The 20883-nt window shown below is 55.0% G+C and overlaps 14 protein-coding genes across 14 annotated transcripts; 8 read left to right on the top strand and 6 right to left on the bottom strand.

Annotated features, from left to right (window-relative positions):
* Nucleotides 1-248: 248 nt before the first annotated feature.
* L969DRAFT_95745 (uncharacterized protein) lies at nucleotides 249-1217 on the bottom strand (the record flags this gene model as incomplete). The annotated part of the gene is made up of 1 exon (XM_014711005.1): nucleotides 249-1217. The coding sequence occupies one exon, from the start codon at nucleotides 1215-1217 to the stop codon at nucleotides 249-251; it is 969 nt and encodes a 322-aa protein (XP_014566491.1).
* An 838-nt stretch (nucleotides 1218-2055) lies between these two features.
* Nucleotides 2056-3319, top strand: L969DRAFT_18684 (uncharacterized protein; the record flags this gene model as incomplete). The annotated part of the gene is made up of 5 exons (XM_014710894.1): nucleotides 2056-2164; nucleotides 2209-2831; nucleotides 2878-2963; nucleotides 3012-3166; nucleotides 3213-3319. 5 exons carry the CDS (start codon nucleotides 2056-2058, stop codon nucleotides 3317-3319), a joined length of 1080 nt encoding a protein of 359 aa, XP_014566380.1.
* Nucleotides 3320-3395: 76 nt separating this feature from the next.
* Nucleotides 3396-4007, bottom strand: L969DRAFT_51656 (uncharacterized protein; the record flags this gene model as incomplete). Its single annotated transcript, XM_014711006.1, has 3 exons — nucleotides 3396-3513; nucleotides 3568-3660; nucleotides 3703-4007. Coding segments are annotated over 3 exons (516 nt in total), but the record flags the coding sequence as incomplete, so codon positions are not given.
* A 294-nt stretch (nucleotides 4008-4301) lies between these two features.
* L969DRAFT_18686 (uncharacterized protein) lies at nucleotides 4302-5207 on the top strand (the record flags this gene model as incomplete). Its single annotated transcript, XM_014710895.1, has 2 exons — nucleotides 4302-4484; nucleotides 4548-5207. The coding sequence occupies 2 exons, from the start codon at nucleotides 4302-4304 to the stop codon at nucleotides 5205-5207; spliced, it is 843 nt and encodes a 280-aa protein (XP_014566381.1).
* Nucleotides 5208-5232: 25 nt separating this feature from the next.
* L969DRAFT_18687 (uncharacterized protein) lies at nucleotides 5233-6138 on the top strand (the record flags this gene model as incomplete). Its single annotated transcript, XM_014710896.1, has 2 exons — nucleotides 5233-5799; nucleotides 5851-6138. 2 exons carry the CDS (start codon nucleotides 5233-5235, stop codon nucleotides 6136-6138), a joined length of 855 nt encoding a protein of 284 aa, XP_014566382.1.
* A 442-nt stretch (nucleotides 6139-6580) lies between these two features.
* On the top strand, nucleotides 6581-7495 carry L969DRAFT_51490 (uncharacterized protein; the record flags this gene model as incomplete). Its single annotated transcript, XM_014711007.1, has 4 exons — nucleotides 6581-6891; nucleotides 6947-7075; nucleotides 7115-7376; nucleotides 7427-7495. Coding segments are annotated over 4 exons (771 nt in total), but the record flags the coding sequence as incomplete, so codon positions are not given.
* Nucleotides 7458-10033, bottom strand: L969DRAFT_554928 (uncharacterized protein). The gene is made up of 6 exons (XM_014711008.1): nucleotides 9979-10033; nucleotides 9343-9921; nucleotides 8394-9293; nucleotides 7907-8345; nucleotides 7714-7854; nucleotides 7458-7661 (listed from the first exon to the last, which is right to left on the bottom strand). Exons 2-6 carry the CDS (start codon nucleotides 9598-9600, stop codon nucleotides 7528-7530), a joined length of 1872 nt encoding a protein of 623 aa, XP_014566494.1. The 5' UTR covers nucleotides 9601-9921; nucleotides 9979-10033; the 3' UTR covers nucleotides 7458-7527.
* On the top strand, nucleotides 9748-10552 carry L969DRAFT_25138 (uncharacterized protein; the record flags this gene model as incomplete). Its single annotated transcript, XM_014710930.1, has 4 exons — nucleotides 9748-9813; nucleotides 9868-9938; nucleotides 9992-10107; nucleotides 10156-10552. The coding sequence occupies exons 1-4, from the start codon at nucleotides 9765-9767 to the stop codon at nucleotides 10550-10552; spliced, it is 633 nt and encodes a 210-aa protein (XP_014566416.1). The 5' UTR covers nucleotides 9748-9764.
* A 23-nt stretch (nucleotides 10553-10575) lies between these two features.
* Nucleotides 10576-11485, bottom strand: L969DRAFT_51567 (uncharacterized protein; the record flags this gene model as incomplete). The annotated part of the gene is made up of 2 exons (XM_014711009.1): nucleotides 10576-10978; nucleotides 11025-11485. Coding segments are annotated over 2 exons (864 nt in total), but the record flags the coding sequence as incomplete, so codon positions are not given.
* Nucleotides 11486-11739: 254 nt separating this feature from the next.
* L969DRAFT_95753 (uncharacterized protein) lies at nucleotides 11740-12520 on the top strand (the record flags this gene model as incomplete). The annotated part of the gene is made up of 3 exons (XM_014711010.1): nucleotides 11740-11794; nucleotides 11846-11949; nucleotides 12005-12520. The coding sequence occupies 3 exons, from the start codon at nucleotides 11740-11742 to the stop codon at nucleotides 12518-12520; spliced, it is 675 nt and encodes a 224-aa protein (XP_014566496.1).
* Nucleotides 12521-12596: 76 nt separating this feature from the next.
* Nucleotides 12597-14596, bottom strand: L969DRAFT_52140 (uncharacterized protein; the record flags this gene model as incomplete). Its single annotated transcript, XM_014711011.1, has 9 exons — nucleotides 12597-12629; nucleotides 12679-12885; nucleotides 12933-13130; nucleotides 13189-13277; nucleotides 13323-13483; nucleotides 13534-13646; nucleotides 13696-13866; nucleotides 13915-14110; nucleotides 14160-14596. Coding segments are annotated over 9 exons (1605 nt in total), but the record flags the coding sequence as incomplete, so codon positions are not given.
* A 360-nt stretch (nucleotides 14597-14956) lies between these two features.
* L969DRAFT_95755 (uncharacterized protein) lies at nucleotides 14957-15492 on the top strand (the record flags this gene model as incomplete). The annotated part of the gene is made up of 3 exons (XM_014711012.1): nucleotides 14957-15144; nucleotides 15239-15434; nucleotides 15484-15492. The coding sequence occupies 3 exons, from the start codon at nucleotides 14957-14959 to the stop codon at nucleotides 15490-15492; spliced, it is 393 nt and encodes a 130-aa protein (XP_014566498.1).
* Nucleotides 15493-15525: 33 nt separating this feature from the next.
* Nucleotides 15526-19493, top strand: L969DRAFT_95756 (uncharacterized protein; the record flags this gene model as incomplete). The annotated part of the gene is made up of 5 exons (XM_014711013.1): nucleotides 15526-16282; nucleotides 16330-16592; nucleotides 16643-18925; nucleotides 18977-19314; nucleotides 19370-19493. 5 exons carry the CDS (start codon nucleotides 15526-15528, stop codon nucleotides 19491-19493), a joined length of 3765 nt encoding a protein of 1254 aa, XP_014566499.1.
* L969DRAFT_555215 (uncharacterized protein) lies at nucleotides 19268-20882 on the bottom strand. Its single transcript, XM_014711014.1, has 2 exons — nucleotides 19670-20882; nucleotides 19268-19608 (listed from the first exon to the last, which is right to left on the bottom strand). Exons 1-2 carry the CDS (start codon nucleotides 20717-20719, stop codon nucleotides 19504-19506), a joined length of 1155 nt encoding a protein of 384 aa, XP_014566500.1. The 5' UTR covers nucleotides 20720-20882; the 3' UTR covers nucleotides 19268-19503.
* Between the last annotated feature and the right edge of the window lies 1 nt (nucleotide 20883).

Here is a 20883-nt window from a genome sequence, read left to right on the forward strand (position 1 = left end):
TTTCTTCATAGCGTATCAAGGAGACACAGCATAGAACGAATGTGCTTTTTAGATCGCTCGTGGTAAGAGAGCCAGCAAAATTCGCGCTTTTACATTGACGAAAGGGGCTCGCTTGTGCTCATTGTATAGAATCCAGATGCAGCAAAGTGAGGATGTGCGTGTCAAGTATGGGTATGCATATAACTTATCGTGCTGCTGACTCGTGACGGGGGTGAATATATATATATGCTAGAACAACCTGGCCAAGCTTAGGCAAGACGAGTGCCATGGCCGAGGAGCTTTTGGGCTTCCGCTTCGCCGTTGCCAGCGACGGTGCGCTCGCACGAAGCGGCATCGAGTACGCTCGAACCGGCCGCTTCGGGCTTCATGCCCTTGCCGAGCTCGTTGCCCTGAGACTTGAACTGGCTCATAGAGATGGGCTTGAGATCCTGCGACTGGTGAACAATTGGGGCTTCGTGTGTCTCTTGGGATACTGGAATGGTCGTGTGGATCCGCGTGTTTTGGTGGACGTCACGCTCGATGATCGGCTGAACGACGTTGTGAACGTGATGGTGGGTGTTCTCGGTGAGACGCTCGCCCTTGTCGATGACCTGACGGTCTTTACCAGAATGAGTAGTCCTGTCAGAGTGCTGTCCCACTTGCGCTGCAAAGGCGGCCTTGTCGGCATCGGCAGTAGCATGTCCCTCCTTGATCTGCGTGACAGGCACAGAGCGTCTCTCGTGTTGCTCGGCATTGTTACGCTCGTCATAGATGGGCTGAGTCGTGTGCTGAACGTGGTGGATGTGACGGTCGTGCTGGCGCTCGCGCGTGACTTCTTCTACCTCGTGCTGCTTGATGTTCTCGTGCGTCTTGTGTGCGAGCATCTGGTGGGAGTGCGACTCTGCCTGGGATCCGTCGATCGTGCGCTCGTCATCGGTGAAAGTATGGCCCTTGCCAGAATTCTCGGCAAGACGGCCTTCGCTGTCCATGGGCACTTTGCCGGATTGGTGCTTCGTGTTGGACGACTTGGCCATGCGAGAGGCGCCCGTCGTCGTGGAGCTGGGCTCGTCAGATGATAGGGCGCTGCCCCTGGTCGTTCCAGAGTTGGCGGAATGTGAACCTGAATTTGCCGAGTCCTTGAGCCCGGAGGTGCTGTTGGAGTTGGCAGAGGAAGCATTTGTTCCAGTGGACTTGCTGTCGCTGTGCAGAGCAGATTTGACTGAATCGATGACGCCCATCTTGTGTGCTTGTGCTGTTCAGTAGTGTTTGGTGGTGTCAGGCGATCGACGTTAGACGGTTAACGATGGAGAGGAGCAGGGATACATGTCCATACACCGCCGCCACAGTCATGTCCCGTCCGTCGTCATCGTCAAAAGTGAGAAATGCGGTTTCTCCTCTTCTCGCGCGCGGCCCACATCGCATTTCACTTGAACCAGTCTCGACTTCATCAACATCTCCGGTCTCACTTTCGCCGACTCCTCATCAGAATTTTGCATCCTCTCTCTCAAGCGACTCCCACGCGCTTGCTTGCTTTCTGACCTGGCTTGACTGCTTTTGATACCTCGCTCGCTGACACGAACGCCCGATGACATCACACGCAGCTTTCACCCGACTCGATGGCCCTTTGCTCGGGTATCCGCAAGCGTGCTGCTCTGGCATCGCCCAGACATTTGGTCTCCATCATTCCGTGTCGGAGAAAGCATCTGGCTCGTCGTGCATCACACAACATCAATCGTAAGGAGCTGTTCTCGCTCTCATGCGACCGCGCGTGAAAATCGTCGAAAAAGCTAGATGAGGCGTTGATTAGTCAGACGTGGCTAGCACATGACCTGTGTCTTCACGTCGCCCGAGATCGCTCCGACTTCTCAGACCGCAAGCCTTGCAGCAGGCGGAACTGGTGTCATATATGCAAACGCCTGCTTGCATTGCCTCCTGAAGCTCGCAGCTGATCACGTCGAAGTCGGTCTGCTTCGGTGACCGGGAGCGTAGCCCGGACAACGAACAGGATGCAGTTCATCGTTATGGACCCTCGAGGAGCTTATTGCTCGCGCACTGGAGAAGATACCTCCAGTGATTATGTTATATCTCGCGCTCTTGCTCTATCCTGCCCTCGTCATTGCCCACCTACCTCATCACCGCCGCCAAGTCACGGATGATATCTCTGCAAACTTCTACCGAGTCGAGAGTCAGTAGCTGTTGGGTCGTCTGGCCGCGCTGACACCCCCTCAGTCGAAGCCTCAGCCTCGTGTGATCATGTCGGGGAGAGTGTCATCAGCTATTCATCATTCGAGATGCTCACGCTGCGAACGACTTTGGGCGAATTCGATATCAAACCGCTGAACCAAGTTCGCTCCTATAAGATCACCGCGCAAACGGCCTCGCAGCCTCCAGCTTGGTCACCAACAACAGTAGAGGTCTCGTTCACCGCTCACAGCGATGCCGATCAGCAAGAGCTATGGTCCGATGAAGCCAGAACATGCTGCAAATTCGAAGCCACAGGGAGCGGTATCTTCGGACTGATCGACCCCTCCTTTGAACGAACCAGTAGTGACCCACAACTGTATGTAACGTGCGGTGGATCAGAAACGCCACGAGGATGCTCCAGACAGCCAATCGTTCACCAATGCCGATACGGTCAGATGGTCGTGCGCCCTGTCGATGTCGATGACGCAGGTTTTCCAAAGGTCCAGGCATACAGGCTGCAAGCTCATGCAAGCGGACAATGCACCTTTTCTGATTCGCAGACCCGCTTTGCTATCAGCGGCATCAGCACGGTTGGGCCCGTCGACGCTCAGGTCGTCACCGTCGCCAAACCGCGACAGACAGGCAGAATATTCGCACGCGTGGCTATCGTGCGTCTCGATCAGTCTCAGAACCTCATGACTGAAAAGTTCCCAGTTTCCTGGCCGCCGACTGCGTATAGGAGTCATCTCTTCCTTCATCCTATACGAGCGCCAAAGCATCAAGATCAAGCTTCAAATCCAGTGAGTGCCCATGATCAGCTTTAAAGCACATGCCGAGTAAGTCTTCAGCGATGTCGGACAAGAACAAGAAGATTGGCAGACTACGGAGAAGCAATGCTGTCATCCTGTACTGTCGACTACACTCGTGCTCGGCTTTTGGACACCATCGGCCCGCAGCTTTGCTCACGAACCACCGCGGCAGATGTTTGTCGCTTGTCCACCCAGTCTGTCACTCGCGGAAAAACGAGGCATATGCTGATGGTGACGCAGGTTCGCTCGCCATTGAGGTGCCGGGTTGTCAAAGACACTACGACGGCAAGGGTGAGTTCGCATGCACGGACGTGAACCAGCTTGTGGATGTCGTTCCCGTCGATTGAGACATCGTAGATCGCGGTACATTGCAGCCTGTGCCTCGTACATGTATGTCTTGATCTCTTCTCATAATAGGCAAATTCAGGGGCGAGTATGCGAATAAATCTCAATCGTCCTCGCATCTGCACATGCATTGCTTGCTAACACACCCACATTGTGTAGCTTAGGCAGCAATCGTGACCTCGACCTCGACACCGACCTGAGGAGTATCAAATTAGCCAAAGCTAAACTTGCTTTAACAGACGAAGCCTACCTCGATCGACATGGACGTGATCTGCTTGACAGTCTCGGCAGGCGACGTGAGGTCGATGAGGCGCTTGTGAATGCGCATCTCACTAGACAGCCGCTCGTCGTCAGCCGCGATCACTAGAGGGATCGAAAGACTGACCGAGTGTCCCAGGTAGTGGTACCTTCACCACAGGGCGATTTCATGCTCGTGATGCGAAGGATCTTTGTCGGCATTCGGACGGGTCCCTTGACCTTGAGTTGCTTGTCCTTTGCACGGTTGACAAGATCGTTGCAGACTTTCTCCAAGTTCTTCACATTGCGCGAGGTCAACGTGATTCGGATCTTGTGGGCCTTTGCCTTGGGTGCACCGGACGCCTCATCGTATTTATCACCCTTGGGAGCGACGTAAGCCATCTTGCTATGAGATTTGCTCAGCGGTGACTCCTTGACCTCACTGAAATCTGTGGCTGCAAGATGTAGCAATGTGGGGCCGCCCAGCTTCCGCGTTCCACGAATCCAACGCGTCAATCGAATTAGGCCCAGGCCTCGCTTATCTCTCGCCTGGAGCCAACCTTCGAAAGACACTGCGCAAGGTGGTGGGCAGATTGCCCAAGCGAGTCGGAGTGTGCTGAAGACAAGCAGGTCATAGACGTGATCAGACGCCTGCTGCCAACTTCTGCGGCCTGTTTGCACGAGCACTTTCCGTCTTTATCTGGAAGTCACACGACCTTACGTTCTGCACGAGCGTCAGGCTGCAAAATGGTCAAACCGGAGCCTGTGATGATGGCCGATGAGCAGCGTCTCAATGAGCTCGGACTCAAGCAAGATCTCGACCGCTCCTGGGGCCTGTTGCAAAACTTCGGCGCGTCTTTCTCTATCATCTCAGTCATTACGGGTCTCACCACACTTTTCGAATATGGACTCTTGACCGGTGGACCTGTCGTCATGTTCTCAGGCACGCCGAATCTGCTGCGCTGATCTACTCGTTGACGCTCTCACACGCAGGATGGCTCATCAGCAGCTTCTTCATCATGCTGGTCGGCTGTGCCATGGCAGAGATCGTCTCTGCGGTACCCTCATCCGGCGGGTGAGCTCATGCACTGGGACAAGCATCCCCGCAGTATTGACGCAAGCCATCTTCCCTTCGTCAACAGTCCATATGCTTTCGCGGCTTACCTCAGTGCGCCTCGGTACGCTCCAGTCGCGGCTTACACTACCGGCTGGTTCAATTTCCTCGGCCAAGTCGCGGTTACTACGGGAATCGACTTTGGACTGGCAGGCCTCATCTCTACGACTGCATCTGTCAAGGGCTACGAACCTACTGCAGCAAAGACGATCGCCATATTGGCAGGCGTCTTGATTTTGCAAGGCATAATCAATACTTTGGGCGTTCGCTCACTGAAATATTGGAACAACGCATCGATCATTCTTCATTCCGCCGGCGTTTTCTCGCTCTGCATCGCTGTCTTGGTCAAGGCGCCGAAGCTGCAGCCAGCAAAGTTTCTTACATATTTCTATGATGGCACCGGCGCGGAAGGCTACGAAGGCTGGAGCCAAAGAGGTTCCGTCGCTTACATTGGCGTCATCGGTCTCTTACAAGCAACCTACACATTGACCGGTTACGATGAGCGTAGCTATAACATGCTCCTGCGGCGATTTTGCTGACTCTAGATAACAGGCGGCCGCTCACATGAGCGAAGAAACGCGTGGCGCGGCACTTGCTGCCCCAAGGGGCCTCATCGCAGCAATCGGATGCTCGTCTCTCTTTGGTCTGCTCGTACTGCTATCGTTCTTGTTCTCAATCCAAGACTATCAGACTACCATCGATTCGCCGTACGGCCAACCTGTTTTGCAAATTTTTGTCGACGCGGTCGGCGAGAACGGCGCGATTGTGATGATGACCGTCATCATGATCTGCGTCTTTCACTGCGGACTGTTCTCGGTCTGCAGCAATAGCAGAATGTACTACAGCTTCGCGAGAGATTCGGGCATTCCCAAATGGTTCGCCACGGTCGACAAACGGACTCAGGCGCCCGTCAAGACAATCTGGCTCGCCGTATTACTATCTTTCTGTCTCGCATTGCCGTCGCTCGGATCGACGGTCGCGTTCACGGCAGCGACCTCCATCGCGACCAGCGGATTGTATATTAGCTATGGAATTCCCATCGCCCTAGGCTTGGTCTGGCCGCATCATTTTCAGAAAGGGCCTTTCACACTTGGCATTCTTTCGAAGCCCATCGCTGCCGCAGCCGTCATGGTATGTTGCAGCTGTCATACACAGGCGCAAGCTCAATTTGTAGCGTTCCAGTGGGTCATCTGCATTACGATCTTCTTCTGTCTACCGACGGCCAATCCGGTCACCAGTCAGACTCTGAATTACTGTCCGGTCGCTATCGGGGTCATCGCACTATATATTGCAGTCAGCTGGACATTCTGGGCAAGAAAGTACTTTGTCGGTCCCGTCAGAGCAGTCGATGGGCTTCAGGTGGCTCCCGCCGATGCGACCGATGCATATGCACATCTCGAGATCGGTGCAGACAACAAACTTGCAGAGAAAGACTCGCCGATCGATGAGACCGAGAAAGAATCGCTTTGATTCTATGATAGCACGCTTTTAGATCAGTAGAGGGAATGAGAGGGTATATATTTGGCCTCGATGCATATTGTTTAATTGGAAACAACATGCACCGAGAGCAAGTCCGCATGACTGGGCATCGATGCTGTTGAATCAGCAGCCATTGGCGGCGCAAGGCTGCTAGCCACGATTCTTTCGTCTGGAGAACACGTGACGTGTCGCAACAGCGGGGCATTACAGTAAATGTCACGACACGTGTGGCAGCCACTGCGAGCGAGCCAAGAAACCGTCGACGACTGCAGGCGGTAGACATGGTGCGTACTGAGTCGCAAGATACGTCTTGGATCGAGCTGACTATGTTCGCTTGTTCTGCTGACTCCACCTTGCCGCTACGTCTTGCTCATTCTGCCAATGCCCGCTTTTGTGTGACATCCGACTTGACCAAACTTGCGCTTTCGGCTTCCAGGGTTTCCGTCACAACAATGTGCTTCACGGCAATCATTTCCGAAAGGACTGGCAGGAGCGAGTCCGTACCTGGTTCGATCAGGCAGGCCGCAAGCACTCTCGCCGTGCCGCGAGAAAGGAAAAGGCGGCAAAGACTGCACCTCGACCGCTCCAGCTCCTCCGACCTGCAGTGAGATGCACCACCGTCAGATACAACATGCGCATCCGTCAGGGCCGTGGCTTCTCGCTCGAGGAGCTCAAGACTGCTGGCGTAAACCGCAAGGAAGCGCTTTCGATCGGCATCCCTGTCGACCACCGTCGCCGCAACCGGTCAGTTGAGCGCTGATTAGGGTAGATTCGGTGGCTTAAAGCTCCGCATGCGCAGATCTGAAGAGAGCCTGAAGCGCAATGTCGAGAGACTCACTGCCTACAAGGAGCGACTCATCGTTCTGCCTCGCAAGCACTCTGGCAAGAAGGCAAAGAAGGTCGAGAAGCCATCTATCGTATGTTTCTCGTCGTCGTTTTCATGAACAGTCTGACCCACGATATGCAGGAGGGAAGCACGCGCGATCTTGCGTCGATCCTACCTCTGCCATCCGGCATTACCTCAGAGGAGCCACGAGCCATCACCAGCGAGGAGAAGGAATTCGATGCTTACAAGACCCTTCGCAATGCTCGCGCTTCCCAGCGCTTCGCAGGCAAGATCGCAGCTCGTGCAGCAAAGAAGGCAGAGGAGGACGCGGCCAAGAAGAAATAGTCGCCTTGCGACTGGCTCGATCTACGCTCACCCTGTCACTCTTGTACCATGCAAAGCTGTTCTCAGAGGGCTTCAGTGTTATGATGAGTGCTTGAGATGCATCTGCAGGGCGCTCGGCAGAGAGCGCAAGCGCACTCACAACAAGACTTGGACCGACAACGACGCCCTCGATATTAAGCTTACAAGTACACGTGGTGCGCTGCGGACGACTAGGACGGCACGAATGTCCAAGCAACTTGCTGCGCTGGATCGATGTACGCATTTGTGTACTGACTCAGATCGCCGGTGATGCCAAAAAAGTCACTGTCGCCTCCCGCGTAGAAAAGATAGGGCGTTGTCAACTCTGCAGGTTGCATGCCATCAGCTCAGTACATCCACGCAGCGCAGAGACTTGCTGTTGTTTGAGTTGGTCCAAGCGGCAGAGATGTTGCGGCTGGCAATGTCGAGATTCCACATGACACTTTCGCTGACAGGCTGATAGGTGCCATCGTCAGACGCCATACTGTTGCCGGTGTACTGTGCAGGTCCATAAGGCACTGCAGACCTTGTCTGAGCTCTGCACATTTTGTGTGTGTGTGACGGGCCTACCTGGATTGGTAACGCAGATGTAGTTGTAATTGGTCGTGCCCGCGGTCATGTCTGAGCTCGCTGCGGCGAAGCCTTGTGCCGCGCCCATATAATTGTACGAGTCAGCAAAGTCGTCGTTCAGCGTCTCGATGCGATACAGCTTTGAAGTCTTGTCATACAAGAATACGACTTGTAGCGTATCAGACGTGATGGCATTTGAGCTGAGCAGGTTGAAAGAGCCATAGTCGTTGGTCGTGGCTTCGACATAGCCGGCGACCGAGCTGTTGGCGACATAGCTCGCTTTAATGACGCCAGTGGGATTGAGCGCAATGATCGTCGTCGATGTGGCCGCGACGTTTGCAGTAGCGTGCACCGTCGAGGTCACGGTCACGGTACCGCTCTTGACAGTTGTCTGAGCCGACGCAAAAGAAGTAACTGTAGACGTCACAGTTTGCGTGGCCTGCATGTGCTTTAGCCCTCCAACAATGTCAACGAGAGTTCTACATACTTGCGTAGTAGTCAAGGCGGTGTAATCCACGGTGACGGTTGCGCCTGCTTTGGACACTGTAGCTTGCAATTGACCCGACGAAATAGTACGAGTCGCGGTGATGATTGATACGGACAGATCAGGCACCGAATTGCTGAGCTTGATCGCGTTGAGGGCTGTACGTGTCAAAATTGCGTTGTTCTTACATTGACACCGGAGACTGTAGTCGTTGACACCGGTGGCAGGGGAGCAAGAGCGCACTGATGCCTTTGACTTCCGACCGACACATTGGCGGGAGCATGTGAGCTTGTACAGATTGCAAAATGCTACCTGTCCGCCCAGCAAAGATGATGAAGAGGAGACGGTAGCGAGCACAAGACCCTCGTTGGACTCCTCGAATAGCTTCTCGTCCACCGCTCGTTTGCGATTCGGTAGTGTCGTGTTCTTTGGTGTGCCTAGAATAGTAGAGCCGGTCACAATAGAGGTGCCGGTTGTGGCAGTTGCATCAGTGACAGTCTTGAAGACAGTGACCGTCTTGGCCGGCTTCACTGCTGTAGCTACGATGGAATTGACGATCGTAGCAGATTTGACGACGACGTTCTGCTTGACGATCGTGCTGGTCGCAACGGCATCAGAGACCGTCACAGCAGCACCATTAATTGTCTTTGTCGATGTGCCTGCCGGAACGGTGACAGTGACAGTCTGCGTCGATAGTGATGCACCGACTGCTGAAGCGGCACAGGATCCACTAGGAGAAGCTGCGGATGGCTGCAACGCTGCGATATAGGCAAGTGTCTCGTCCGTTCTTCCTGTCGTTTCGCAAGTGCAGCCAAAGTCATATGCGCCTGGATTTGTCGTCGACAATGTGCACAAGTATGCAATATTGACGTGGGTGTCTTGCGCAGAATTGTCAAAGCATACCTGATGATGCTCCATCAGCCAGTGCTCCATGAGCTTGCAGCGAGCTTACGGCTAAGCACGCCTTCTTCCATGTATTGCAGAAAGTGGTGATGCTGCCTGTCGAAGGTGTCGTTGTCGTACCACCGTTCGAAGCAATCTTGATGACAGTGCCATCCGCACGCTTCTCTAGCTCATGCGGCGGTGCCTGAGCTCGAAATCGTCGCGCAAGACCAGCATGATCGTGAGCATGATGCGGACCAGCGCCTGCTTGTGCTTGCAACGCAACCGAGAACGCCAGCAAAGACGTCACGATCGAAAGCTTGCCCATCTTATGCGAGACCGTCGAGCTATGCGAGAGCTGATGGCAACTATGCGAGATGTTGAAGCGCGTCCATTTCCCTCGAGTTGGATGTTCAACCTTATAATTATCTCCACATGGTACCGCGCTTGGCGGATCGACGCGCGAAATTGCTCTGTTGACGGATATCAGAAATGAAGCATTCCGCAGCGCTTTTGCTAGCCGTTGTTGGCCTTGTTAGAGGTGCGTGACGTGCAGTGAGCTCACGAGACATCAGTCTGACGCGGTCTCAAGCAGGGCAGACGACGGCATCCATCTTCTTGCCAGGCTTCGACCCGCAACCCTTGTCCGCTAGCATTGTTGGCTCGGTCAGCGAGACTGTCAGCTGGGTGAAGTGCAAGTGCTCACTCGATAAGCACAGGACGCGTCAACAACGACCTATGTGATTGCCGCCAATGGAGATGGAATAGGCGTATTGACCGTCACAGAAGGCCCGTCAACGCTGGCATATACCACGACGGCCGGCGACGGCTCGTTGTGCGTCTGCTCCGGTGTTGCGAGACGATGACTGAGCGGTCTTGGTAGCACATTCACAGAGAATTGTGCAATCGGTCAGGCGATAGCGACCTGCACAGATGTTGCTGCAGGCACCAGCGCGAACTTTCCAGGCACCTCCATATATAATGTCCAAGTGGCAACCGCCATGCTGCCAGTGACAATTATAGGTACAGGCGGGGCTGCCCAAGGAAGCTCGACGACCAGTCAGGCCACAAGTAGTAGCACAAGCTCGTCGGGAGGTGCATCTGAAATGACAAGTTCGCCTGCCACAACTGGCATGTCTACGACGGCAGCAATGTCGCAGCCTTCTGCGACACCGAGCGCGGTGATGCAGGCATCCTCAGCCGATCATCTTGCTGTGATGGCATCTTGCTTCCTGGCGGGATGTCTGTCTTTGCTTGGCGGCGCAGTCTTGCTTGCGTGATGTAATTGCATGACGTACTTGAGCTACGATGCGTTGCGAGCGTAGAGGTCTGCAAATAGGCCGTGTTGCTCACCAAGCAGATAAGTGAGCGTTCTGTTTTGGTAATATTCTTTATCGCCATGCAATCTGAGGTTGTCGATGACATCTTCTAGCAGATGCAGTTGCGCAGTTCCGCCCTGTGCTACTTGCGAGCTGAGGTGGACGATATGAACGTGGAAATGATAGTACGACGGCTGATAATGAACAAACATTCTAATCTCGCCATGGGGTACGCCGTACTTTTCTCGCGCGATGCGCTGACCGTGAGACAAGATCTGGGTGAGCATCGGCAGGTGCGCAGGTCTGAGGTCTCGTAAGCTTCTCAGGGATCTGTTGCGGGTGATACATTGCAAGTATAGCGAGCTGATGGTCGTCTTGTCCCATTTTCTGTGCTCCTGTCAGCAACTTTTTTGGCATGGCCTCGCCTGCTCACAAGTCGGGCACGATGACGAATCCTTGCTCGTCAGATGCATCCTCGTAGACGATGGTATCGCTCTCGGTGATGTGATCCAAGATATTGTAGACCCACTGAATCCTTTCTGGAGGAAAGCTCTGGATGTATGGCAACACGACTTGCCGATACATCTCTGGCGTTTCGACGATGACCTTGAGCTTCTGTGGCGAGTATTTGCGGATGTGCGTCTCCGTAGCGGGCGAGATGAGCGTCAGTTTGACATCAGCAGGACGATCTTGCTGTTCATCGTTCCAGCCAAGCAGCCAGCGGTAGATGTCATTGTCGCCCAGAGACTTGAGCTCGCTGAAGGAATTGGAGAGCTTCGGCAGCCTGTCCTCAACAAAGTGCGTCTTCTCTGCCAGCAGGATGGCAGGCACAGGTTCCGTGTTCGCGCCCTCTTTGAAGGCTCCCAGCAACGCGATGAAGCGTGTACGAGGATCTGTGTGTCGATAAGCAGAGAAGTCAGCTCGGTCAAAAGACGGATCTACCTTCTCGCAAGAGACGCTCAAATGTGAAGCCAGCAAGCAATGAAGACATCGCCGCGAACGTCGTAGAGCTGGGCACAGCGACACGCGGCAGAATCGAATTGGGATTCCGTGGTGCGGCGTCAAAAGTTATCGAGGTCAATCCGTCATTTACTGGTTGTTCAGCCTCTTGTCACTTTCGTCGTGGCAGAGCAAAGTCGTTGTCAGAAATGGCGACAATCAGCAGCACACCCGTCGTCATTGACGCCAAAGGCCATCTGCTCGGTTTGTGACACCTCGGTGATCAGCGGAGGCGGGACTGACAGGCAGAAATAGGCCGACTTGCGTCCATTGTGGCCAAGCAAGCCCTCAGCGGTCAGAAGATCGTCGTCGTCCGTGCAGAGGAGATCAACGTCTCTGGCAGCTTCTTCCGTCTCAAAGTATGCCCATCTGCCGAACGAGCACTGCCGCCGAGGCTGACGTACGGGCACGCAGTTGAGATATGCTGAATTCATGCACAAGCGACATCTCGTCAACCCAAAGAAGTCGGGTCCCTTCCACCACCGCTCGCCCGCTTCCATCCTCAAGCGTACCATCCGTGGCATGTTGCCGCACAAGTCTGCCAGAGGTGTAGCCGCCATGTCTCGCATCAAGGCGTTCGAGGGTGTCCCTCCTCCTTACGACAAGCAAAAGCGTGTCGTCGTGCCCAACGCTCTCCGTGTGCTCAGACTCAAGCCAGGCCGCAAGTTCTGCACGATCAAGGTGCGGAAGCAGCAGCATGCACTCTGTCAAAGTGCTGAACCGGTCATCATCTTGCAGCGATTGTCTCACGAGTATGGATGGGGCTACAAGGATGTCGTGGATAGACTGGAAGAGAAGCGAAAAGTCAAGAACCAGGCTTACTACGAGCGCAAGATCCAGCTCACAAAGGCAAGGACGGCAGCACGCAAGGCTGTCGCGAGCAAGGATACCGCTGGCGCAGAGAAGCTTGCAGCTTACGGATTCGCCTGAGCCTCTCGCTGCTTCATTTGTACTCTGCAACGTGTTACTGCCGCGTTGATGGTGTCGATACAACGAGCTAAAAGGTCTATGACTTTCCCTTGAGCGCGTCCTTGAGAGTCTATCGTACGTGTCAGCCAACGCGATAGCAACCGGCGGCGAGGCCTCACCTTTTCCATGACTTCAAAGTCGCTCGTCTCTACTCGTAAGATCTCACGACCTGTTGCCGCTTGGATGGCTTCCATCTCTTGGAAAGAACGGTGATCGTGCACAAAGTTGATCGAGATGCCTTGGCGCCCGAATCGACCCGTTCGTCCGATGCGATGGATGTACGTCTCTGGATCGGGCTCGCCTCGCTGAGTCGTCGGCATATCGTACTACATACCTATCAGTACAGTCCAGGTACGACCGGAAGAGAACATACATTGACGACCATGTTGACTTGCATGACGTCGATACCTCTCGAGAGAACGTTGGTCGTGATGAGGACCTTGTTCTTGCCTTCTCTGAAACTCTCCATCACCGCATCTCGTTCGTAGGTCTCCAGTTGGCCGTGAAGCGAAACGACTTTGTGACCTTCGCTCGTCATACGGGATGCAATCTTGTCTGCCGTATCTCTCCTCTGCATCATTCGGTATCAGTAGACCCGTCGTTTGAGCAAGAATGGTGATGAGACAAACCCGAGTGAAGATGATGGATTGACCAATCGTAAGCAAGCTGTACAGCTCGACGAGGACCTCATACTTGTGCTGCTCGCTGTCGCAGTCTGCTCTCGCGCTCAGACGAATTGGAGGAGGCGAGTCAAATCACAAACCCATGAAGAACTGCTTTATCGCATCGAGTGTGACTTCTTCTCTTTTCAGAGCGATCGTATTGGCTTGCGGTGCAAATCTGGCTGCGAACTCGCGAACGATCTCGTTGAAAGTTGCTGAGAAGAGGACAATCTGAGCTTTCGGGGACGCCCTCGCTATTTGACTGCCTCATGTGTGAGCTCGGCTCGGTGTGAATTCTGAGGAAGTGCCAACTTTTTGAGGGTGATGCACTGATCTGACATTGAGCCCTGCTCGAGCATGTTGTCCGCTTCGTCCAACACAAACACGCGGATCTTTGTCACATCCAGCGAGCGTTGTCGCAGCATCTGTGCTGTGAATTGAGCAACGGCACACTCAAGAGGGGATGAGTCTCACGTCGATGACGGTGCCGGGCGTGCCGACGATGATCTGGGCAGAGATGCGCTGACCTCTGAAGACGGCACCCTTGGTGGCGTTGAATGTCTCGACGTTCGTGTACTGTCCCATCGACTTGACGACATCGAGGATCTGCATGGCTAGCTCTCTGGCAGGCGCAAGACATATGGCCTGTTTGTCGACTCAGTGCCTGTGGACATCACGCGGGAAGTGACTGACCTGGGGCTGTCTCAGGGTGGTATCGATACGACTGAGCATAGTGAGCGCAAAGGCAGCCGTCTTGCCTGTGCCAGATTGAGATTGACCGATCATGTTTCGCGGTGGCTCTTGCAAGAGCAGCGGTAAGGCGCGTTCTTGTATCTTGGACGGCTTCTGGAAGCCTAGCTTATAGACGCCCTTGAGAAGCTCAGGCTTGCTGGACTTGTATGTGAGTTACGCAAGAGGTGGGCGAGGAAGACACGAACAGGTTGAGATCTTCGAACGTCTTGACGCTGTAGAGAGGCGAGGAGGGATCGGCTTGCTGATCCGCGAGCGTGACTTGTACTTCTTCTGCATAGCTCTGCAACAGAGATGGCATCGGCTCGGGTGGAGGAGCATCCTTTGGGGCAGTCTCTGGACTGGCAGGTCCTGCGATTTCGGTCGTCACCGCGGGTGTTGCTTTGTCGCTCTCTGGCAATATTGCGCTCTTTATTGCCGGTGTGAGGACAGGTGAGACCTTGCTGGGAAGCGATTCTGTTGTCGCCGTCTCTAGTGCAGCTTTTGGCTCTATTTTGCTGGGACCTGGCTCAGTACCAAGCCCGCTCGGCGTGGTGAGGCCAAGCTGAGTATTATTGGCTGCCCTGTCCTCTGCAGAGAGGGTCGAGAGTCGATCCATGAGAGAGCCCAGGCCATCTGCGCCTGATGATTCAGCCGACGGGTGATCAGCTCGAGTGTTGAGTCTGGAGTGCCTGCCTACCTGCCATGCTGCCGCTGCTCGTCCAGCGTCTCGTCGCCAAAATTCACGAAATGCAAGAGCAAGTCATGCCCAGGCTGCAGCTCAAAATCAAGCGCAGGCTCACATCCACAGGAAGCTGCGCGAGCACCTGAGTAGTGCATTCAAGCGGAAGGCCGCCATTCGCTGCTGCTGCCACTCCTCGTCGTCTGTGCCTGAAGCAACGCACATACCTGAGAGCAGCAGCTAGGCAGCGAATGCAATGAGTGAGACTATCAGACGGTTTCTACTGCTGATCGGCACTACCCACTCTGACAGTCACCGGATGACATGCTGTTCAGAGAGGCGATGACGAGCGCGAGCAGGGCAATGCTACAAATCGCCCAAGCTCGTGACAATGGCAGCAGGAGTGGGCAACATGGGCCAGCTATCAAGCGAGCGATGCCGTCGAACCAGCTGAACGTCTCTGAATGTACGCAGCCTGTCCAGAGCTCGTCACGATACGTTAACGTAGCGAGGTTAGTGACTCGAACGCTGACCAATGGCGCCGCTACATGGCCTTATCTGCCGTGCTTGTGTTGGACATGCCCGCGATGTTGAATCGATGGCCAGGTTGACAGACATCTACCGGCTCACAACATCTCGTCTCGTCTCGTTTGCCCCTCGTCAGATCATCATGATCGAGCGAAGTGATCTCGAGCATGAGAATTGCTGGCATGTCAGCAAGACAGTATATGCTCAACGTGTCGCCGACTCTGATGCTATGTTTGGAACAGACTTTGCAGGGCTCAGGAAGCATGGAATGCATGTGCGCTCGTAGCTCGTGACGTGACGCGACTCTATTGACATCTTGCCAGCGCCCATAGAATATAAACTGAACTCGCCAGCCTCAAGCTCTGATGGTCAAGACACGGAGCAAGAGCACGGCCGCACAGCTCTCCACCGGACTAGACTCTCCGGCGACCAGAAAACGTGCATTGCGAGACGCCGCGCCAGCAGAGACCGAGGGGGCAGCAACAACAAGTCGCAAACAGCCAAGGCGGAGCCAGTCTGCCTTCCCACTCGGCCGGATCCCGTCCGACAGCCATGGAGAGACTTCGACGGCAGCGACCGGCACGGGCAGCAAAGATCTCGATGATCTCGTCGCTGCAGGCGTCGGCAGAGTCAAGGGACTCTTCTCCCTCTTCGGAGCTGCGCCCGTGCCTGCGACGGCGCCCGTGCCATCCCTACAGAGCGAGTCCCAGTCTGAACCCGTTACTATCAAACGAGAGCCTGTCAGTAGCACCTCGGCCGCCACTTCAGAACCCAAGCCAGCCGGTAGCCAGAATATAGCAGTCACAATCAGAGTGCGGCCGTTACCTGCTCCTTCACTCGACCTGGCCGTGCCCGAACAGCTAGCAGCACTGCGGCAACAGGAATCCGAGCAAGCGAAGCTATGGACACTCGACCCGAACCGTGCTAGGCTTTCCTTGTTACCGACACATCCTGCCCGTGCGAGAAGGCAAGCTACCAATGGTACAGCTACAGACGCCAGCGATGCCGAGTATGACTTTACGTTTGATCACCTGCATCTAGCGCCTAAGCCTACGCAGGAACTCTACGACAAGACGATACAGCCGGTCGTGCAGGCTGCAATGGACGGCTACAACGGCACAGGCACGTCGGTCCTGCTGCCCTGCGATTGAGACTGACAGAACGCACAGTGTTTGCATACGGCATGACGGCCTCCGGCAAGACTCATACAATGGCTGGTAGTGATATCGAACCGGGTATCATATCGCTCGCCGTCAACGAGGTCTTTGACTGCATCGCCCGGCAACTCTCGCCGTCCAACCCGTCACAGACCGAAGAGCGAGATTGGATGGTCCGGGTCAGCTATCTGGAGATCTATAATGAGACGCTCAAGGACCTGCTTGCTCCTGCAAATGGATCCGAGAAGGATCTCAAGATCAAAGTCGACTCGAAGGTACGCTGCTCATCCTGTGCACCGCGCGCTGCTCACACACTCGAGCAAAGGGGCGCATCTATGTCACGCCGCTGACAGAGGAGATCGCCACGAGCCCAGACCAAGTACTACAAGCTTTGCATCGCGGAGAGACCAATCGGCATGTCGGCGCGACAGACTGGAATGAACGCTCTTCCCGCTCGCATACGATCGTCTCGATGACAATTGAGTCCTGCCTGCGTTCTAGCACAGCTGGTAGTATTACGAGATCTTCGACCGGCGCACTTGGCAAATCGACTGCATCCGAAAGTCCGACTGAGGCCAGTGACGCACCGCAAGCCGGTCTCAGCAGGATGAATGGCGCACAACACAAGGGCGTCCGACTGTCGCAGCTCAATCTCATCGACCTTGCTGGTAGTGAGCGTGCCGCTTCGCAAGACGAGCGTCGGAAAGAAGGCGCTTTCATCAACAAGTCTCTGCTTGCGCTTTCTACCGTCATCGAGAAGCTTTCCATTGCTTCGGCGAGCACTTCCAAAGCACAAGCGCAGCATATCCCCTATCGAGACTCGAAGCTCACCCGTCTCCTTCAGACTTCCCTGTCAGGCAATGCTCGCATAGCCATCGTATGCGCAGTCTCTCCAGAGCCGAAACATGCGCTGGAGACGCTCAGCACGCTCAAATTTGCGAGGAGGGCCAAAATGATCGTGACGAAAGCAGAGAAGGGCATGATATTTGACAAAGAGGCTCTCTTGCAGCGCTATCAGAGCGAGATTGCCGAGCTGAAAGCACGGCTGGCGGCAGGCGAACAAAGCCGACTCGCCATGCCAGGGCCTCAAATCAAACAAGAAGACGATGGCGATTCACGTCCTGGCTCGCAGAAGGATCTGCGCGACGAAGAGGAGCTTTCAAAGCTGGCGGAAATCCAGCGCAGACGGCAAGAAGCAGAATCTGCTTTTGCCGACCTCGACAATCAACGCACACTCCTACAGGCTCAGATAGCCTTCCTCAATGAGCGCATTCTGACTGGCAGCAAATTCGAGGCAACTCGGGCAACGCGAGCCTCCGATGACACCGCCATTGCGTCGCACCTGCCTCAGCCCGCTTTCAGAGCGTTCAGTCTCAATATCGGTCGAGGCCCGCCGCCTATGCGCGGTGTGGCTCGTCCACAGCTTGCAAGCATACCCGCCGGCCCCGAGATCGACTTTGAAGCAGAGACAGAGATGGCAAAGCTTAGGCGGCGGAACGCTGAGCTTACAGCCACTATAGCAACCCGCGACGAACAGCTTGCGTCACTATCACAAGCTCGACAGCTGGCGGAGCAAGAGCAAGCAGTTGCCATCGAGAGACTCAATGCCCGTCTAGCAATCCAGCAAGAAGAAGCATCACAAGCAGCAGCTGCGTCGGTCAAGTCGGCCGACATAAGTCAAAGAATCCAAACACAAACGCAAAAAATGATGGGGATCAAGTCGCAGCTTGAAGACGCGTTATGGGAGCGCACACAAGCGCAGAAGAAGCTCGAAACGCTCCAGAACCAGCATGATGATCACGAAGAGGCAATGCGCAAATTTACAGCGGAAAAGTTTGCGTTGGTGCAAGAACAGCAGCGGCATGCGAGCGTGATGCAAAGCTTACAAGTGCAGCTCGAGGCAAAAACACAGTACGCCGGCAAGATCGGCGCCGAGCTGGCCACGCTCAAGCTTACTGCCCGGCAAGCAGAAGACTGCCACGCAACAGCAATAGCAGAAGCGAGACGCATGGCACTGCAACAGTCTGCAGAAGAGGCGAAGGAGCTGCGACTTCACATCGAGCAGCTGAGATCAGAAGCCAAGGCAACGCAAGACATACAGGCGAGATATCAGGAGCTCCAGCTGGCCGTGCAAGCCGGTTCCGCGCACGCACAAGCCCACGAGCGAGCCATGGAAGACGAAAGGTCAAAATCTCATAGAGCGCTCGAGGACGCGGCGAAACAGCAAAAACGCATCGAAGAATTACAAAGCAAGCTGGATGCGCAGCAAAAGCGGCTGGACGTCATTGATGCAGAAGCCGCCCGCGTCAAAGAGGACCGACTCGAGAGCATACGTCGCGATCTGCGCTCGCCTTCTCCACCCGTCATGCTTTCCAGGCCGCAAAAGTCTGTTCCTTCTTCGCCACTCCGGCCACGACAGACAAGTTCGACATTTTCACCGGCAGGGACAGAGCGATCAAAGACAGTCCGAGAATCCAGACGATTCGATGGCGAGACGCTTTTCGCTGCCAAAGGCCAGCAAGACGAAATCGATCGACTGAACAAGATCATCGAGGGTCAGAAGACAATCGAATTGGATCTGCGCGCTGCTATTGCACAGTGGAAAGAGGTGCGCAGCCTGACCAAGTTGAGCTGTGGAGGCTGATCCAGACTGAGCCAGGTTCTCGAGGGCCAAAATCAGCTTATCGCAGAGCTGGCGACCACTACACCTGTGGACAGCGAACAGAATGCAAGCTCGCGCTTCAGTCCGCCGGTCCCGACGCGGAAGAGCTCTCTGCATCGTCCGCTGAGCCAGATCAGCATCAACGCATCAGCAGACAAGTCGTCTGGCGAGCGATCGCCTACCAAACGAGCGCATTCGCCTACGCCTCTTCCCAAGCGAGAGAGTCCACCTCGAGTGTGGCGACATCGTCTGATGGGCAGTGATGATACCAAATCGCCGCGCACCAAGTCTACGCAGAGTCTAGGTGTCGAGCAGAACCGGATGGTTCGGACAAGGTGCGAGCCTTATCGATGCCTGCTTTGTGAGTACTGACGAGTGATGCATTACTAGATCGACAGTGCTCGGACCACGAGCGCCAAGAAGGGTCTCTCGGAGCAATAACGGAACCTCTGTCTCCAAGCCTGCCTTCGCAAGTGCTGCTGATGGGGAAGACGCCGAGGGCTGGTATGTATGATGCATCCTATTTATTCGCCTCGCCCAGTTGCAGCCCTGCGAAGCTCCCAAAGAAGAATGTCACACCAGAGATAGTGCACCGGGTTGACATAGTGCATAGCGTCAAAAATGTAATCCTGACGCAGGCGAGGACTAGCATGAGCAAGACGAGCGATTGCAAAACTGATCCAGACGTACCTCTTGCCCGAGCAAAATAGGCCCCCACTCGTCGTGTCGCATCCTGCCTTGGGCTGTACCCCAGGCGAGCGGTTGATCGGCAAGATCGTTGACAACCTTACGGCCGACCGTTGTAAACCCGGCAACGCGGTTTTTGGGGGTGTTGTGCCTTGTCTGTACCATGTGCAGATGTCGAAACAGGATTGGCGTGGCAGGATCAGGAAAGGCGCTGGCCAGCTTGTCCAGCACGCGATGAAGGCCAGCTTCATAGTAGCGTACGTAGTCTAGAGGCAGGTTTGCCGTGTGCTCGCCCATGCCCGGATGTGCTGTATCTTCGAGCATGGACAGGTGGAGAAGATCCCAATAGCCCGCAGCATATTCGATGAGATCAGGTTCGGTTCGTCCCATGAGATGTAGTAGCGGCAAGAGGATGGCGTCTATCTTGTCTTCGCTCGTGATGGGGGAATAGTAGTGCTTGTCGACGAAGAAGCTGCCCACGGTTTGATCTTTGTAGCCTTGGAGAGTGTCGACGCCGAAGGAGTGAATGCTGATGAGGGTGAGATTGTAGCGATCTATGTGACAAACGTGAGGTCTGCTCGCTTCATGATCTATGCCGGCATTGTGAGGCTCGACGTCACTCGAGTAGGGTGGTGGCGACCATTGGTGGTCAGGCGTGACGATCGTGTGACGCGCTGCTTTGCCGAAGAAATCGCACACAGCTTCGAGATGATAGCGCTCATGGCTGTCACCGAAGAGGACGACGGTGCGGTCGAGTAGCCAATGCAGATCTTCGGGGACGTCGGCATCGTCGTCCTGTTGCGCGACGTGAATGGCTCGAGAGGCGATGGATGACCTCGGGCAGGCAGTGTCGATGGGGACAAAGTAGTTCTCGCTCGGTATTTGGTCGTCGACATGGGCTATACCGGGCTGTCTGAAAGGATTACACTCTTGTTGTTCAGCACGCCGAGCGAAGCGCCCTTTGAGGGACGGCTTGGCGCGATAGAGAAGTGACGTGATGCTGACTGCGAGCACGGCGGCGAAGAGGCAGATCCTCTTCCGTCCGTCGATCATCTATGTTGCTTCCACTGCATGCCTGTCAATCGTACTAGCCCTGTCACATCGTTGCCATAGGAGCGAGCTTTGGCCCGGCGCCTGTCGCGGCGCGTCAAAAGGAGGGTCGACAGACAAACCTTGGGGCGTTGCAGCGATCAGAGCAGTCGATAGCACCGTGTGTG

The sequence above is a fragment of the Mixia osmundae genome (genome assembly GCF_000708205.1).
Source record: "Mixia osmundae IAM 14324 unplaced genomic scaffold scaffold_8, whole genome shotgun sequence".
Lineage (NCBI taxonomy): Eukaryota > Fungi > Basidiomycota > Mixiomycetes > Mixiales > Mixiaceae > Mixia > Mixia osmundae.

What these genes read in the sequence shown, in the direction of transcription:
- L969DRAFT_555215 (XM_014711014.1), bottom strand. Translation starts at nt 20,719, where the DNA reads ATGATCGACGGACGGAAGAGGATCTGCCTCTTCGCCGCCGTGCTCGCA. An exon ending in CTATTTTGCTCGGGCAAGAG is followed by an intron (nt 19,609 to 19,669) that starts GTACGTCTGGAT and finishes CGCCTGCGTCAG; the next exon opens with GATTACATTTTTGACGCTAT.
- L969DRAFT_554928 (XM_014711008.1), bottom strand. Translation starts at nt 9,600, where the DNA reads ATGGGCAAGCTTTCGATCGTGACGTCTTTGCTGGCGTTCTCGGTTGCG. An exon ending in CCGCCTTGACTACTACGCAA is followed by an intron (nt 8,346 to 8,393) that starts GTATGTAGAACT and finishes AAGCACATGCAG; the next exon opens with GCCACGCAAACTGTGACGTC. An exon ending in CATCTGCGTTACCAATCCAG is followed by an intron (nt 7,855 to 7,906) that starts GTAGGCCCGTCA and finishes CAAGGTCTGCAG; the next exon opens with TGCCTTATGGACCTGCACAG.